General features: G+C 41.9%; 1 protein-coding gene across 5 annotated transcripts in view; it reads right to left on the reverse strand.

Moving 5' to 3' along the window:
- COL19A1 (collagen type XIX alpha 1 chain) overlaps positions 1-18,491 on the reverse strand; it is an 885,342-nt gene that overhangs the window by 164,510 nt on the left and 702,341 nt on the right. For all 5 annotated transcript variants that reach the window (XM_033936698.1, XM_033936699.1, XM_033936697.1 and 2 more), the window contains exons 36-37: positions 10,521-10,565; positions 8,061-8,114 (exon numbers count right to left, since the gene is read on the reverse strand). In XM_033936698.1, the coding sequence (XP_033792589.1) occupies positions 8,061-8,114; positions 10,521-10,565 (99 nt within the window). The remainder of the gene's footprint in view (positions 1-8,060; positions 8,115-10,520; positions 10,566-18,491) is intronic.

Below are 18,491 nucleotides of genomic sequence, written 5' to 3' on the forward strand. Positions count from 1 at the left end.
TTCATGAAGTGTGAAATCAATGGATATGTAGCCAGAGGGTTGGTGCTCAAAGTCACATGTTAGACACTGTTGTAAAAGGTAATCCTGCAATGATGATATAGGACATATGTTTGGAGCTAAGTTTTGTAGGTGACACCAAAAGGTGAAATGTGTCCACATAAAGTGGTAGTATCACCATGTGGAGAGTTGTGCATAAGAAGTTATAGTGGTTGACACTGGAATAGAGAGATTGAAGTTATTATGCATGGGAGCCAGGAACCAGACTGCAAAGTGCAAATACTGTAGACTGGCATCTGTCGCTCTGAGTCAAGACAATTGAAAGGTTTGAAGAGGAATTGGTTCCTCGACATTGAGTTGAAGGAAAGGTAATCAGGGTTGTCTTGATCACCATGGAGCCACGAGAATAATGGTGGTTGGATTCTGTTGAAAACTGAAAAAAGATTTCCAAACCAAAGGAATTGGAGGGAGTACATGAAGTAACTTGTCTGTCCAGTTTGGAAGAAATTCATCTGATTCCAGACAATGATGAGAGAGAAGACAGGAGCAGAAGTACTAAAGTTTGTGATTGTTAGCAGATGGAAATGGATCTAATTGTGGAGATCTCCAAATGAAGTAGATTTGATGGACTAGAGATGAGCTACTACTCGTGAGGTTGAAGGAATCTAGTGAAAATGTCTGTTAGAGCATGCAATTTCCCCATTGGTTTTATTCATTTGGGTAAAGGATGCGAAGGAGCATTCAAGAAGAAAACTGTATCGACTCTCAGCAAGGAGGACGAGAGTCTGTACCTCCTTGCTTGATTCTTTAGTAGATGGCTACCTGAATGCTGTCTTGATCAGAATTAGTTGGTTCAAGATATGATCTTGATAGGAAAGAGAGGCAGTGAAAATGTCTCGAAGGTCCAACAAGGTAATATGGAGGGATGTCTCTTGTAGACTTCAAGTATCCTGAGTGTGGAGGCTGGTCAGGTGTGCTCCCTATGCATAACTGGAGGCATCTGTTGATCATATTTTCTGATGCAGATAACCTGGAATAAGAGGCTATGGATCACTGAAGAGATTGATTGAGTAGGGAGGCAACCTGGAGACACTATGAGAGCGGGTCCGTAGCCTATAACCATTGAGGAAAGAGAAAAAGTCTCTTTTTTCAAATCGTTTTCTTTAGTCACTCTATGGTATTTATTTAGAGTTTATTACCCCTCCAGTATTTTTTATAACCATTGAGGGGCTAGAATGCAGTGAGTAGCTTTTAGATGTAGTCATGGAAATAGGGCTGCATGAGTTGTGGATGCCATGCAATGTAACAGTTGTAAAATCTTTGTAGATCAGAGACTCGTATGGAAAAGTGATGCTGAATGTCTAGATTCCACTGAGGGAGTCCTTGTGAATTCTAGAGTCTTGGTTAGTTGGAGATAGGAATTCTCATAACTGAGTGCATCCCATAGAAGTTGCAAAAGATGTATTTTTAGATAGGTGGCTGATTAGATTGCTTGAGGTGATGACACCTTTTTCAACCAGTTGTTCAGATAGGGGAATGCATGAAAGCTGTAAGAGTGAAGTTTTGCAGCTACAACAACTAAATACTTTGAGAACACTATGAGTGCTGACACTGGGCCAAAAGTCAGTTCACTATAGGGAAGGTGATGCTGGCCTATTTGAAAGCACAGGTACTCCCTGTGGACTTACAGAATGGGGATGTGCATGAGATCTCAAGAGCATAGCCAGTCATTCTTGTCTTGAAGAGGATATGAGGTTGTTATAAAGAGTATGTAGAATTTATCCTTGACTAAGCATTTGTTGAGAACACAAAGGTCAATAATTAGTTGAAGATCCCCCCCCCCCCATCTTTCTTGGTATAAGGAAATACTAGCCCCTCTGTTGAGGAGGTATTGGCTCGATAGCATTGAACTTGCAGAAGGGCTGAGAATTTCTAAAGAAATGGGGAATTCTGCTGGGAATTGAAAGAGAACTTTACTTGTAGTTTGTATGGAGAGAGATCTGGTAGATGTAGCGTGTACCCTTATTTCATCACAGGTAAAATTGAAGTATCAGTGGTGGAGAGAAGTCCTCATTAGTGATAGAGAGTGAGTGGATTTCCAATGGGCCTGGAAGGTGGTTGTAGAACATTCCTGAAGCGCACCAAATGACAGAGTGAACTCCTGCTAAGTTTGAGATTTTTGAGAATATTGGTTTCTAGGGTATTTTAAAACCAGAGTTGTGGAAGATGTTGATGGCATAGTGTAGTGCCGTCTAAAGGATGTAGTCAACTGTTTAGGATCATTCAACTTAGAAGCTGAGGGAGAGATCATACTGTATTCATGCCTGGTGATCTTTTGCATAGCTCTTTCAATGTGATCACCAAAAAGCTTGTCTCCTAAACAAGAGGTATTTGCAAGACGGTCTTGGACAGTGGGGTCAAATGTGTTGCACACAATCATGCTTGCTGTCGTATTGCAATGGATAAGGCTCTGGATGTTACAGCATAATCATCAAAGAATGATCTTGACATGAATTTCCTAGTCTCAAGGAGATCATGTGTAGTCTGTTGAAAATCAGGAAACTGGTCTGCAGAGAGGAATTGTTTGAAGTGAGACAGGTATTGAACTAATTGCTTGAAATAGAAGTACATATAGAAATTGTAGTTGAGGATATGGCTGATAAGCATTGTATTTTGAAATAGCTTACAGTCAAACTTGTCCAAAGTATGACCCTCCCCACTCAGAGGAGTGCTGGCATATGATCTGGAACTAGACAACTTCTTCAAAACAGACACTACCAGGAGATATTGATACTGTAATTGAGGCTTATTAAAGCCAGGACATGATTGTACCCTGTAAAGGGATTCCAATTTTGATGGTGCCTCTGGAATAAGTGGGGGAATCTCCCTGTTTTTCAACATGGATTCTTGCATGTGTTTTAGACATTCCCTAGGGATTTGCTCAAAGTCAAGTGCATCATAAAGTGTAGCTCTTGCTTCTGGTTCAGATTCTATGTTCACAGGAAGAGCTTGACTCATTTGCCTTATGATTGTGGGAAAAGAAAGACTCTCCAGTGGTGACCTATCCCTAGATGGAAGATGAGAAGGATCTGATGAAATCCCATAGAATTCTGGTGCAGAATGTTGTGGGGCAGAGAAATATTGAAGGGATAGATCAAAGTCCTTTTGCTCTTTGACTAGAGATTTAAAAATTTTACTTCCAGAAAGAGTGTGACACTGTATGGTATGGTGGCTAAGGTGCTGATGATAGTGTCGGGAAGGACTCTTATGTCTCCTTTGATGACAGTCCAGAGTCGATGAGGAGGAAGTGCTCCAATGATGGGACCTGGATTTGCACTGAGGAGGAGACTTAGATCTGGTACCATGATGCCTCATTGAGCTGTGCTTGGACTAGGCTAGTACCGGAGGAGTCGATGCAGCAGTTGGCTTTGATTGGCTTTGAAGCATAGCTGCATGCTCCTTATGAAGCAGCTTGGTCCTGATTGTAAGTTGTGGTACTGAGAGAGAAGATGGTACCATTGGTGAAGGGTTTTGAGGCGTTGGTGACCTCGTTGTAGAGGCACGCCTCAGAGGAGACACTCTCTGTAATGATGGAGAGCAAGACTATTAATGACGCCATGTGGCATGCGTTGACTTACTTGATGCCAGAGATGGCGATGTTATGTGGCAAAAGCATGGGAATCCCTTTTAGTCTGTTTACTAGATGGTGTCAGTATTGGCATCGAGGAAGTCAACGCTGAATAATGCAGTGTTTGTGGTGCCAGCATCAACGTGACTTCTTTGACATCCTTGATGGATCTTGGGGGCCAAAAAGTTTCTCCTGCTGTAGATAAAGGGGCCATTATCCAGGTAAGTTGAGCCTTCAAAGAGCATTTTTGTAACTTTGAACAGTTTTTTATCGTCAGGTCACACTTTTTATTTACAGTTCTTGATTTTTATTTTTTATTTCTCTTTTTTTTTTAATCCCTCCCTATTGTAACATTCCTTACTCGTCTTATTTACTATCATACATTGTATTTCTACCCCCACTTCCCTTTCCGTCCTATTTATGTTATGTGATTTGTCTATGTTACTTGTACTGACTCCCCGAACTTGGTGATATATTATTTTTTTTAGATTTGTTCATCGCTTTGCATTAAGATTAAGCAATTCATCACATTTTAAATAAAACTTGATGACAAGAATCTACTCAGTGCTCAGGACCAAGACACTGAAGACATCAATTGTGCAGATCAGTGACTGATATGGCCTTGTTGTACTGAGAACATCTGTTGAAGCCGCTAGAAGAGATTGACATTGAAGGAAAAACCGCCAATGTGAGATTGAAGGAATCAATTTTTCCTCTGATGGTCGAGTGATTTTGAGACCAAAAAAGAGTTGATGCCACTGGCCAGAAATCCAGCTGAAGGAGAACCAAAGGCCCAAAACATGGGAAGAAAAATTTTTTGGGTGAGAAACTCCCAAGAAAATGAAATACTACAAAAGAAAAATAAAAGAAATGAAGAAAATGAACCAGGAAAGCACAAAAAGGAGAAAAATAGTGCAATTGGAGAAACTCTAACAACACATGTCTTCTTAGCTCTGTGGAAAACTAAGGATGGATGGTCCTGTGAACTAGAGAATGACACGGTGACAAAATTCATCACCGTTTCTGTCCCGCGGATAACCACTGGAAACCATCTTCATGTCATTCTTTAAGGAGAGAGGGAAGAATCAGAGTATAATTGGGCACAACCACTGACCCGTAAGTTTTGCTTTGAAGAATGCTGGTGTAGAAGGATTGAGGTTGAAATAGACACTAGAAAATGACATGGGATTATTTCCCACGGTTATCCGCGGGGACGGGAATGGTGATGAATTTTGTCACCGTGTCATTCTCTACTGTGAACTGAGATCAGGCAGGAACGCACTCACACATGTACTGTACGAGCGCTCTTGAGACTTCTAAAGAAGTTAAAATGACAGTACATTTTTGCACTGTCCTTACCGGGGCTCCGAAGATGATGTCACCCATCTGTGAGAATATGCTACTTGCTTGGACTAGGATAAACATTGTTTTTATAAAACAGATGAAACTCCCTCCCCCCCAAAAAATAAATACTCACTTATCTGCACTGGAAACTATGCAGACAAGGAACAGCTCATAGCTGGTTAAATAGTATTTAACCGGCTAACCGCTAATAGTAAGTGGGAGATAGCTCATTATCTCTGCTATTTACTGTTAGCAAATATTCAACAGTGCTGGCCAGCTAAGTTTGGCAGACAAACTAGACTGCATAAATAGCAGTCCTATGTTTGCCTGCTATTAACCGGCTAGCACTGAATATTTGCTTAGCCAACTAACCCCCTCTTTTACTAATGCATAGCATGGGTTTTAGTGCCGGCAGTGGAACTGCTCCGACACTCATAGAATTCCTATGAGCGTCGGCACACTAACCGCCGCTACCGGCGCTAAAACCCATGCTATTGCATTAGTAAAAGAGGGGGTAAGTTAGAGCTGGCTAAAAACCCCTAGATATTCAATGACAATTGCCAGAACAGCCCAGCATTGAATATCTGGGTTGAGCGCCAGCATGAGGTGGACAGTGTGCTGCCTGGCGCCAACTGAACATTGGCCTCTATGAATGTCTCTATTGTCTGTCTCCTATTAAGATTTATGTTAAGTAATTCTGAAAATGTGTGGATTTCAGAGCATATTTAATCAGCGGCTAGCATTGTTCTTATTGTAATGTAGTGGTACAAGCGTTTCCCTTTTGTATCAAATTTGCTAGTTTCTATGGTAAATATAGTGTAAATGGAAGTCTTCATAATAGGAAGTGCAATCTTCTAAATTAATTTCCTATGTTGTTACAGAAACAATAATTATTTTTATTTTAACAGTCAAGTTCTCACACGGATATAAAAAATTGTAACACCTGTCACAATAAAAGGTTATGTTGGCACTAAACATATGCTACAATAAATTAGTACAAGCTACATATAAACAGCAAATGCAGAATACTACAGCAGTAGGTTGGAAATGCCTAAAAAGAATTACGAGGGAGGGCTGAAAAGTTCTCAGCCCAACCGACAAACTTCCTAAATTCTGAGCGTTATTTTGCCACTGTAGCTGAAAAGAGTGTTATCTTATTTCATTAAGTGCCAATTTGCTGAAACAAAATGATATGTTTTTAGCATTGTTTCAGATCACTGATTGAACCGTATCCACATCATTCTCTTCTTGGTTGGGCTGAGAACTTTTCAGCACCCCCTTGTAATGCATAAAATTCATCAACACTTAGTTATAGCCAGAATTCAACTTATTTCCAGCTATTTAAGCAACCTTATTAAACCTCATCAGACCCTCAGTGGCACCACTCAGGGCTCAAACATCTCATCGTCCTGAGCTTTATGTGTCAGCTCGTCACTGGGTCTATTATATTCTTAATAGAGCTTAATTTTATATTTTTGTATTTTTGTAACTTTTCCTCTATTTATAAATTAATACTTAGCTTTAAATTGTGGCTAAGTCTTCTTGGCTAAAGATGTCAGCGCTAGTTAGGGATGTCAAAGCCGACATGTTTTGCCTAGATCGATTCCTCTCTCTCCCTCAATGACCACCTCAACTCCTTGGCAAAATCATGCTTTTTCAGCCTTCACATGCTGAGGAAAGCTAGATCCTACTTCAGCCAACAACACTTTGCCATCCTTGTCCAATCCATCATCCTCTCCAAACTAGATTACTGCAACGCCATCTACTTAAATCTATCAAAAAAAAGTACTCTAAGACTCCAGCTAATCCAGAATACTGCAGCCAAACTGATCTTCTCAAAACGCAAGTCTGACCATGCCTCCCCACTCCTTGCCAAACTTCACTGGCTCCCAATAATCTCCAGAATCCATTTCAAATGTTCCTGCCTGGCTTTCAAGATCATTCACGGAATCCTGCCTCCTCCTATCCCACTGTCTTTCAACTCCTCCAGTCCCAACTCCTCCAGAACTGCCCAAAGGCTTAAACTAGCCTTCCCCTCTCCACGCGGCATCCACTATGCAGGCAAACTGGGAAAATCCCTTCTCTTCAAAATCACAGGTCTTTGGAACGACCTCACCACCCCGCTGCGGAACCTGAGCTCCCTTCAGTTATTCCGCAAACAACTGAAAACCTGGCTTTTCAGCAAATTGTAGCTCTATCCTTCCCCCCTTTCTCTCCCCCCTTCTACACATAAGTTCATGTAATCCTTTTTCTTCTTCTCTACCCACTATTTTAAGTTCTTGTAAACCGTGTCGAGCTCCATTCTCATGGAGATGATGCGGTATATAAACTTAAGGTTTAGATTAGATTAGATTAGATCGCTTTTTCAAGGCTCCATCCCTATTTCCCACCGACAACCACTGTAACCGTGATGGTTACAGTGGTTGTCGGTGGGAAATAGGGATGGAGCCTTGAAAAAGCGATCTAGGCGAAACATGTCGGCTTTGACATCCCTAACTAGCGCTGACATCTTTAGCCAAGAAGACTTAGCCATAATTTTAAGCTAAGTATTAATTTATAAATAGAGGGTAAAGAATTGACGGTTATAGTGATATATGAAAATTGTTTGTATTATGTTTAATTCACTTGTTGTAAGAATTCAAAAATGAATAAATAAAAAAAAAAAAAAAAAAAAAGAAGTGCCACATTAGATTAGCAGTTAGCACATAGGAAAAATTCCACCATAAGCTGTGTTAACTGCAAATCTTAACATACTTTACTAAAAGGGCTCTTAAATTAGGAGCACAACCCCTTTGAATATTAAGCCCTCAAGTTGTAACTATTTTGGAAATAGTATCAGCAACTAGTGACATTTATTGTAGCCGTTGACCTGTTAGTTTATAAATTGTTTGATTGGCTCTTGTGATTGAATCTTTCCTATAATTTTAATGGAGTTTTTAAAAATCTACTTTTAACTTGTAAAACACTGATCTGTTAGCCAAAAATTACAGTACAGCATATTCATAAATAAACCATAAACATAAAACATTTTAGTCTTGCATTCTTATAAACCCAGTATCCAGTAAACAGTGTATTTGATAAATTTTTGCACCTTTTCTCCTCTTGGTCCCATTGGTCCTGGTTGTCCAGTTCTTCCCATTGGTCCCTGTGAACATAAGAATGATTTGGATTAAAAACAAATACTAGAACAATAAGCTTTTGAACTACAATTTAGGTGTGAAAATGAGGACTTTTTGGAAATCATTCTGTCCTAATTAAGGCCTAGATTCTCAAAAAAATGTGTTAAAAAATGACAGGCTGCAATTGTAGCGTGGCAGCAAGAGAGAATGGACATGTCTCCCATTGCTGGGGGGGGGGGGGGTGGAGGGTCTCATGGTGGCATGAGAGAGTGGGCATCACTATCACTGCAGGAGGGGTGTTGTTTGCGGTAGGAGAGATTGGGCATTTCTCCTGCTGCTGGGGGGAGGTCGCTTTGCAGCGGGAGAGATTGGGCATCTCTCCTGCTGCAGGGGAGGGGGTGGGGGAGGGAGGTTTGGGCATCTTTCCCGCTGCCGGGATTTTAAACAGTGCTGTCACTGTACCAGGACCCCTGTACCAGTTGCTGATTTTTGTTGACAAAAGCCAATGTCACTCTTGGAGAATGGCTCGACGATTTTTAAGAATCTACCAGAGTGTTCTTTTCAATATTGAAAAGTCCATTTGCATGGCAGTGTCAGAGACTGCTAGCAAGGTGGTATCTTTGTTTCCTTCCCCCTTTTCTCCCCCAGATCTGGTATCTCTCTCTCCTCTTTCTTACCTGGTCATCCTTCTCAATTTATTTTCTGCCTCCATTTAGATTAAATTCTTTCTTACTATCCAGTTCTCAATTTCCCTCTTTTCACGGTATCTACTTACAGTTTGCCACACCTTTCCTTCACCCCCTCCAGTATTTCACAACTCTAGCCTCTTTTCTTCATTCAGCATGCACCCTTTTTTCTTTATCTTCTCCTCTCCTTCCATCGTGTATGTGCCCTCTTTCTCCCATTCAGCATTTGTTCCCCCCCCCACTGACATCCAATATCTGCCTTCTTTTTTCTCTGCCTTTACTCTACTTCCACCATCTGCCAATTCCATCAAGTATCTTGCCTCACCCCAATTCCATCAAATATTCTGCCCCCTTCTCTCTCTCCCTCCCTCCACCCCAATTCCATTATGTATCCTGCTCCCTTCTCTCTCTCTCTCTCCTTCCATCTCAATTCAATCGAGTATCCTGCTCCCCTCTTCCTCCACTCCAATTCCATTCAGTAGCCTTCCCCCTCACCTCCCTTTCCCACCACTGCTTCTGCTTTCCCACATGCTCAATAAAGGTCAAGTGCCACGTAAACTCTTCCTCTTGTTGGCCCATCTCTCCCCCCCCTTCCCCTTACCTTTGCGGTTACTTTTCCAAATCACAATTTTATTTTTCGGCGGGGCCCCGGCATGGCAGCTGTTTTCATAAGTTGCAGGCAGCAGACTAATCCAAAGCTTTTCCTCAGATGTGATCCACCCAGGTGGTAACAGGAAGTTATGTCAGATGGGAAGTTTTAGGCCGGGCAGCCACCTGCAACTTATGAAAACAACTGCCGTGCTGGAGCCCTGCTGAAAAAGAAAACTGATTTGGAAAGGCAACCATGAAGATGAGGGGAGAGGAGGCGTGGGGAGATGGGCCAACAAGTAGAACAGATGCCCAGAATGCGGGGCCCCCAGGAGCTGTGGGGCCCAGGGCAGCTGCCCTCCCTTAAATTCCGACCCTGGTTGGAATTGTGACTGGTATCTCTTTCGAAGGACAAATTTCATTAAGCCGCACAGCAGCAGAGGAAGTGCCTGTGTATCTTGAGAGCACTGTTCTCTCTTAACTGAGCGGGAGTCCCCCACCTATAATCCTGCCAGTAGAGAGTGCTAGTTCTCTATCACATTTTCAGTAGTGAGAGACAGGAAAGTTCTTCAGGACTCCAGGGAACCTGCCTGTATCTAATGATGGAAGGCATAATATACAGGTTTAAGAGTATAGCTATGCTAGGATTGTTAACATTTACATGCATAACACACATGTAAATGTTAATATCTAGCTTATAGAATTGCTCCCATAGTGTCTTCAAAAATCAGTCATAAGGAATTTAGGCCACACTGCATTTCATTTGAACAACTTCACTCATATGAATTGAAATTTGTTCAGTAAGACTAGGGGACACTCGATGAACTTACAGAGAAATACTTTTAAAACCAATAGGAGGAAATTTTTTTCACTCAGAAAATAGTTAAGCTCTGGAACGCATTACCAGAGGTTGTGGTAAGAGCAGATAATGTAGCTGGTTTTAAGAAAGGTTTGGATAATTTTCTGGAGGAAAAGTCCATAGTCTGTTATTAAGAAAGATACGGGGGAAGCCACTACTTGCCCTGGATCAGAAGCATGGAATATTTCTACTCTTTGGGTTTTGGCCATGTGCTAGGGACCTGGATTGGCTACCGTGAGAATGGACTACTGGGCTTGATGGACCATTGGTCTGACTCAGCAAGGTGTTCTTATACTTACAGGAGGTCCAGAAGGACCAGGGAGTCCTGGAAATCCTTGGATACCCTGCAGATGGATATAAAATATGCCCATGTATTTCTTTAAAAAATACATTTATATCATGATTTTGACTGAAAAAGAAAAACATATCACAACCAGTACTGATAGTCTTTGTTTCAAGTGATCAATTTTGAGGTAAGAAGCAGAATTGACTGAGAAATAAACTTTGAAGATATACAAATCTGATGCACAATCGAGAGGGGTAGTTATTAAGCTGCAGTGAAATATCACATTTTATTACATACCTCAGCACTGCAGGATAGTAACTGACAGTAAATACTGTAAATAACACAACTGCAGATGGGGGGTCCAACATATTCATCCACTCAACAAACTCCTTCAGTTTATTCTCTACATAGAGTGGCTACCGAGGTGGGCCAATGTCACACTCATGGCCACCCCCTGCATTTGTTGATAATATTTTCTCCATACTAAAAATAGTTGTTTTTAATGACCTATTCAGTGAATGTAGTGTCTTTATACACTGGAATCCCACAAGATGGATCACTGGTAGTTATCAAAGAAGTGCTGGATAACAGAGAAGAGCATTTAAGATTATCTACAGGATTTCTGATGAAACTGGCTATATGTAGCATGGTTCGAGTCCACTTATATTTATGCCTCTCAATATTATACGAAAATGATGTTATGGAAAAGTTTTTTAGATGACATGTTTTTTTGTTTGTTTTTTTTGTTTATAATTTTTATTCGTTTTCAAATTTTACATAAAGTGTACAAAATATTAAAATATAATTGATGAATACACAATATCACTTTTATATCTAATACATCATATTATAAATATATTTTTATCCCCTCTCCCTCCCCCCACCCTTCTAGTACTTTCTTATCATACATTACATATTGTATATCATATTATGTAAAAATTATTTTCATCACCCTTCCCTTCATGTGTGTCATAAAGAAGATATTGAAAAGAAGAAAAGAAGAAGAGATGGCAGATGAAGTTCAACGTTGAGAAATGTAAAGTATTGCATGTTGGAAACAGAAACCCGAGGTACAACTATACGATGGGAGGGATATTATTGAATGAGAGCAACCAAGAAAGGGACTTGGGGGTAATGGTGGACATGACAATGAAGCCGACGGCACAGTGCGCAACAGCCGCTAAGAAAGCAAATAGAATGCTAGGCATAATCAAGAAGGGTATTACAACAAGGACAAAAGAAGTTATCCTGCCATTGTATCGGGCGATGGTGCGCCCGCATCTGGAATACTGCGTCCAATATTGGTCTCCGTACCTTAGGAAGGATATGGCGTTACTCGAGAGGGTTCAGAGGAGAGCGACACGCTTGATAAAAGGGATGGAAAACCTCTCATACGCTGAGAGATTGGAGAAACTGGGTCTCTTTTCCCTGGAGAAGAGGAGACTTAGAGGGGATATGATAGAGACTTATAAGATCATGAAGGGCATAGAGAGAGTAGAGAAGGACAGATTCTTCAAACTTTCGAAAAATAAAAGAACAAGAGGACACTTGGAAAAGTTGAAAGGGGACAGATTTAAAACGAATGCTAGGAAGTTCTTCTTTACCCAACGAGTGGTGGACACCTGGAATGCGCTTCCAGAGGGAGTAATAGGGCAGAGTACAGTACAGGGGTTTAAGAAAGGATTGGACAATTTCCTGCTGGAAAAGGGGATAGAGGGGTATAAATAGAGGATTACTGCACAGGTCCTGGACCTGTTGGGCCGCCGCGTGAGCGGACTGCTGGGCATGATGGACCTCAGGTCTGACCCAGCAGAGGCATTGCTTATGTTCTTATGTTAAGAGAAATCTTACTATTTATTCATTGCAATATTTTGTCAATGGCCCCCATATTTTTATAAATTTAGTATATGTCCCTCACATGTTTTTATATGGAAAGGAACAGAGAATAAACTCAAGGAGTCTGTTGAGTGGATGAATATGCTGGATCCCTAAATTGAACGGACCGGGTCATGTTTTCATACTGCACTATATCATAAACCAGTAGCAAGAAACACCTTGCTTCACTTTCTAAGTTTTCACCCATATAGACTTAAGTTTAATCTACCAGTTAGTCAGTATCTGAGAGCTAGAAGGATTTGCTCATCAGACTACAGTTTCAAAGAAGCGGCTTAAGTTTTGCAGAAACGTTTTCTACAAAGGGGATATCCCAAGAAAGCAATTAAACAAGCTTATTTGCGTGCTTGTTTGGCTCAGAAATCAATACTCCTACAAGACACATTGAAACCAACGGAAGAAGATAAGTTGATTTGTGTTCTTCCTTTTTCTGTAGCAGCTAAGAGGTTAATCTCGTTAATAAAGGACAACTGGCATCAAGTACAACTGCATGATATTTTTCCAAATTTATCTATTTTTGCGTTTACTAAAGGAAGATCGATAGGTCAGATGTTTAGTTGTACAAAATTTGATAAAGTTCAAAAAACACCTGGAAAGCATTCTAGAAGTGGCCGATGCCAGTGGTGTTCCTCCACAATAGAGGACGATGAATGGTCTGATCCACAGACTTGAAGACAAATACAGCTATACCAGAACACAGACTGCACCATAGCGTGTGTGGTCTATGTGCTTATCTGTCCTTGCGCTTTAATCTATGTATGACAGACTAACCGAGTACAAATCACATATACGAACAATGAATCTACAAGCCCCTATTGTTCAACATTGGGTACGTTAGCTAGATTGTGAGCACCCCGTGACAGAGAGGGAAAAATGCTTGAGTACCTGATTGTAAAAACCGCTTAGATAACCTTGATAGGCGGTATATAAAATCCTAATAAAACTTGAAACTTGAAAAACTTGAAAAAGGGCATACAATTGAGCAATTACGATGGAGAATTATAGATACGGTACAAAATGGAAATGAGGGTGAGAACATAGAAGAGAGGCTTATAGAGAACAAAAATGGATATATAAATTGAACACTGTTACACAACATGGTTTGAATAGTGAATTAGACTAGTACTCTGTAATACGATGCCTGTAGGGGAGATGGGATAAATTATTGATTACAAAAAATTAAGTGAAGAAAACAATAAGATGAAGTAATGTTTTGGGTCTGTTGTAGATGACCCTTTCCAGCTCAGTTATAGATACTGTGGAGAATTGTTTCTTCTCAGGGTTGTAAGTTAAAGTTAGGGTATGGGTAGTTTCACTTTAAATCTTTAGTGTTTCTTCTACACTTGGCACAGGAGGTTTCCTGTCGGTTTCAAAGCTTAGCCGTGGCAAAATGTTGGAAGCGACAGTTAGCTTTAATAGCAGAATTGTGAACGCTACCACCATTCTTGATCTTAAGAATATAGAGAGAATGGTGGTTCTACTAAATAGGTATGTTGTATTGGAAGTTTTTTCTTTGTTTACTTTTATGTGGCACTGTTAGTTTAGTTTGAGCTTTAAAAGAAAGTTTAATAGAAGTGTTTTTTGGTTTCAGGAAAAAGCCTTGAACAAGTGTATGCAAAATATGTCGGCTATATTTTAACCCCGACTGTGAAACCACAGATACTAAGCTAAGTCAAAGAATGCTTAAATGTATTATTAAAAAGATATAGAATATTTATATGAGAATGAATAAGAATTAATATGAATTAAGCTGAAAGCAATGATAGCTTGAACTTTGAATGGTGTCGCCGTGGTTCAATGAATTGAATGAGCTGTGAGACATGCTGGAGAATACTTATGCATGCATATATTACAGGTGCACTTAAGGCTACCTCAACTGCAACCTTATATGGAAGGATGACCCCCCAAAGTAATACCATCAGACTACCTTTAAGGATCATCTGTGTCATTGGGAACCAACTCCAGGATGGAACCGGGGGAGGAGGGGTTCTGCTCCTGTCTTGGACCACTAAATTAATAGTGAGACCCCTGGTTATGTGTCAGGCAGCTTGAAGGAGTGTCGGAGTGTAGGGGGTGTGGCTTTTTGAGTAGTACTCTGTGGGGGCACTTTTGAGAAGAGTTCAAAATGGATGTAACTGTTCTTTTTTTTTTTGGGGGGGGGAGAGGGGTTTCATACTTCTACTTTGAAATTGCCATAAGAAAACTACATACTTACATTTAAATCTGCTCTTTGGAACACACGATTTTTCAAGGCCCAAATTATGCACATGTGCTTGAATTTTCAAAATATGGCATGTGAAAGCTTGCTCTTACTTTAGTCACAGTAACACCTTTGCTACCTGCTGCCTTTGCTACCCAGATGGTGCACAGTAGGAACCTATTCTATAAAGAAGCCTAGATGCCTAGGTTCAGTGGCATATTGAGGGTGAGTGGCACCCGGGACAATGGCGCCCCTCCTCCGCCCTCTTCTCTGGCCCCCCTATTGTGCATGCATGCCCCTTCCCTTCAACTGTACCTCTTTAACTTTCCTAGCGTGAGCCACAATGGTGTCGGCTCTCTGTGTGACGTCACTTCCTAGGCATGGGACCTGAAGTGACATCAGAGGAAGAGCTGCCGCTGGCACGAGCAACAGGTTGGAGTTGCTGCTCGTGCCAGCGAAGAGCCAGAGGTACAATGGGGGTGGAGGTAGGGAAGTGAAGGCATGTGCGCAGTGAGGGGAAGAGTAGGAAGGAGCGGGGGTGGAGAGGAGATGTGGTGCCGGTGTCCCCACCAAGATAGCGCCCAAGGCAAACTTCCCCTCCGCCTCCCTTACTATGCCACCGCCTAGGTTAATTCATAGAACAAAAGATTAAGTTCTTACCTTTGTTAATATTTCTTGTAAATCCACACTTTATTCCGGGACCAGTGGGTTATTTCCGTCTACCCGCCGTCCTGTAGAAAGCCTCATAACCTCAGAGACTTAAACCTCTTTTCCTCTTACCTCATCACTGTCTCTGTACCCTCAGTCAGTCTTAAAGCAGCCAGGAACATCTGTAGAGGATGATAACGAGAGGGCAATGGGGAAACTCCCCGGCAAGTAAGTCAATTCTGCTCATATCAACAAATGCAAAACAGCAACAATGAAAAATGAGAGAACATGTTATGAAACCTTAGAAATCTGAATGACAAAACAGTGCTATAGGGAGATAGTCTGCACTGTCAGAAGGTGGCACCTGAACCAGGGACCCCCTCAACTAAGTGTTAAACCCATTATGATGGCAGTCTTATAAAGGCTGGTCAGAAAACAGAAATCCAGCTTACCAGTACTTGCAAAGGCAGACAATTGGTGCATCAGCAAGGTATAGGGTGGGTTCCCAGAATAAAGTGTGGATTTACAAGAAAGAAGATTAGCAAAGGTAAGAACATAATCTTTTGTTCTTGTACAATCCCACTTTATTCCAGGACCAGTGGGACATAACAGAGTAGTCCAGAAGCACCAAAAGCAGCATTCTACTTGACTGCCACTTTGATCCTGTAAAACTAGAACCTCATCTTCCAAAATTATTCTTTCATTGTTTGGTAATCTTCCTTCTGTAACCCGTATATACTGATATTCTCGACTGTATCCTGTCATCATTTGATTCTCTGCTATGTAATTCTTTTGGAAAAATCCAGATATCTTATAATTTATAATCCTCTACCAGACCATGTAAAGTACATGAATCACTGTTATGTAATTCTCTCGGTAATCATTGTTACGTAATTCTCTCGGTAATGTCCAGATCTCTTATAATTTGTAATCCGCCTAGAACCGCAAGGCACAGGCGGAATAGAAATTACTAATGTAATGTAATAGAAATCACTAATGTAATGTAATGAATGTAAGCAAAGAGGACCAGTTAGCAGCTCTGCAAATCTCATCCAGAAAAACAGCCAATGACTCTCTGCCCAAGAGGATGAAACATCTCTGGTAGAATGAGCCCATGCCACCGGGGGGGGGGGGGGGGGGAGGGTTTCTCTTCAGTTGCACAGATCCACCTGGAAATGGTGACCTTAGAAACAAGCCGATTGTTGCGGGCAGGAACTGCCAGAGCAAACAGGTGGTCAGAGAGGTGAAACTCATTGGGGACCTCCAGATACTGCAACAAAATGCTGTGCACATCCAAGGACTGCAACACCTGGTCCTGCTCCTTTGAACTAGAGGAAGCAAAAGCAGGAAGCTGGAGTTCCTGATTCACATGGAAAGCAGAAATCACTTTCAGAAGAGAGGAAGGAACAGTACGCAGCATCTGCGGAATCCATAATATGCAGAAAAGGATCCTGGCAGGAGAGAGCCTGAAGCTCTGAAACACCTATGGGCTGATGTAATAGCCACCAAGAAGACCGTCTTGATTGTGAGATCCATCAGGCATACCTGCTCCAGAGGCTCATATGGCAGATGAGTCAGAGAGCAGAGAACAGGATTAAGATTCCAGGTCGGACAGGGAAGGCCCAACGGAGGCCTAAGTTGCAGAGCGCCTCATAAAAAACAAGCCACATCTGGATGAGCTGCCAATGAGCCCCTCAGAGAAGGAAGGCCCATATATGAAAAACGGGCAATCTGCATCCGGTGCGAAGCTATCGCTAGGCTCTTCTTCAGGCCATCCTGCAGAAACTCCAGGACCCGAGGAAGCGATATAACAGACGGGTCCACCTGTCTTGGCACAGCAAGCTTGGTAACATCTCTTCGCATAGGCTACACTGTGGACTTCCTTTTGCTATAAAGCAATGTGGCAATAACAGATGGTGCACTCATGAGCCATGTCGTAAGACCAAAGTGGTCCAGATCCAACATCGCAATTGGACCCTGTGTGAGGAGGCCAAAATGACATGGTAGCTGGAACCCCTGATCCTGCTGGAACCGAATTAAGTCGGCATACCACAGCCACCTTGGCCAATCGGGCGTAACCAGGATCCTATCCACCTCAACAGATGCCCTATTATGGGCCACAGAGGTAAGACAGAGGAGACCTTCCCATGGCCAGGACTGAACCAGAGTGTCCAGGCCTGCTCTGCCGATCCGCTTTCTTGTTGGACGTAGTTGCCATGAGATCGAACATGGGACACTACTATGCAATCAAATGCTCTTTGAGACAGAGACCACTCTTCAGGGTCCAGCGTCTGAAATTGAGAAAATCTGACCACTCCTGCCATGTGCACTGCTGATAGCACCACAAGGAGTCTCTCTGCCTACCAGAAGAACCTCCACGCTCCCTTGCTGATTGATGTAAGCTACTACCGTGGCATTGTCCGAGAAGACACGGATGGCTCAATGACAGAGATGACCCTCGAAGTGGAGAAGAGCCAGCTGAATTGCCCAAAGCTCCAGACGATTGATCGACTATTTGCGCTCTGAGGGCTCCCACTGTCCCTAAACAGGTCATACACACTGTTCCCCAGACTCTGAGGCTCACATCTGTAGACAGAATCACCCAATCCAAGATCCGGAGGGTAAGGTCCCTTGAAAGTGAGAGGGGTCGCAACCACCATGCATGACTATTCCACGCCACAGTTATCCAGGGCAGGGGTGCATGTAATGGGTCCCACTGGAGATTCCAATGCGAAAGCAGAGCATCCTGCAGCAGACGCAGACAGGCTATGGCCCAAGGGACTATATCAATTGTTGCCACCATGATCCCCAGAACCTGGAGGTGCTGCCATGCCATTGGGACTGGAGTGGTAAGTAGGTCCCTGACAATTGGTGCCAATTAACAACAATTGAAGCCAATATTTGATTGTTAACTTCAATTAATAGCCAATTATTTAAAAAAAAAAAATTAAAAAAAATTAGGTTGTTTGTACAATTGACCTTATTCTAAAAATTGTGTGCCCAACTTTGCACTTTAACTATGCACAAAAAAATAGATGCCTGTCTCTTGTCAATCATACTTACTACCTCTTTTACTAAGGTGTGCTAACCAATTAGTGAGCACTAATCAAATTAGCGCACACTAAATACTAGCGCGTCCATAGACTAACTTGCATGCATTAGCGTTTAGCGCACGCTAGATTGATTAGGGTGCGCTAATCGGTTAGTGCACCTTAGTAAAAGAGGGCCTTAGTTGCCTATTAC

This window comes from Geotrypetes seraphini, chromosome 3, assembly GCF_902459505.1.
Source record: "Geotrypetes seraphini chromosome 3, aGeoSer1.1, whole genome shotgun sequence".
Classification (NCBI taxonomy): domain Eukaryota; kingdom Metazoa; phylum Chordata; class Amphibia; order Gymnophiona; family Dermophiidae; genus Geotrypetes; species Geotrypetes seraphini.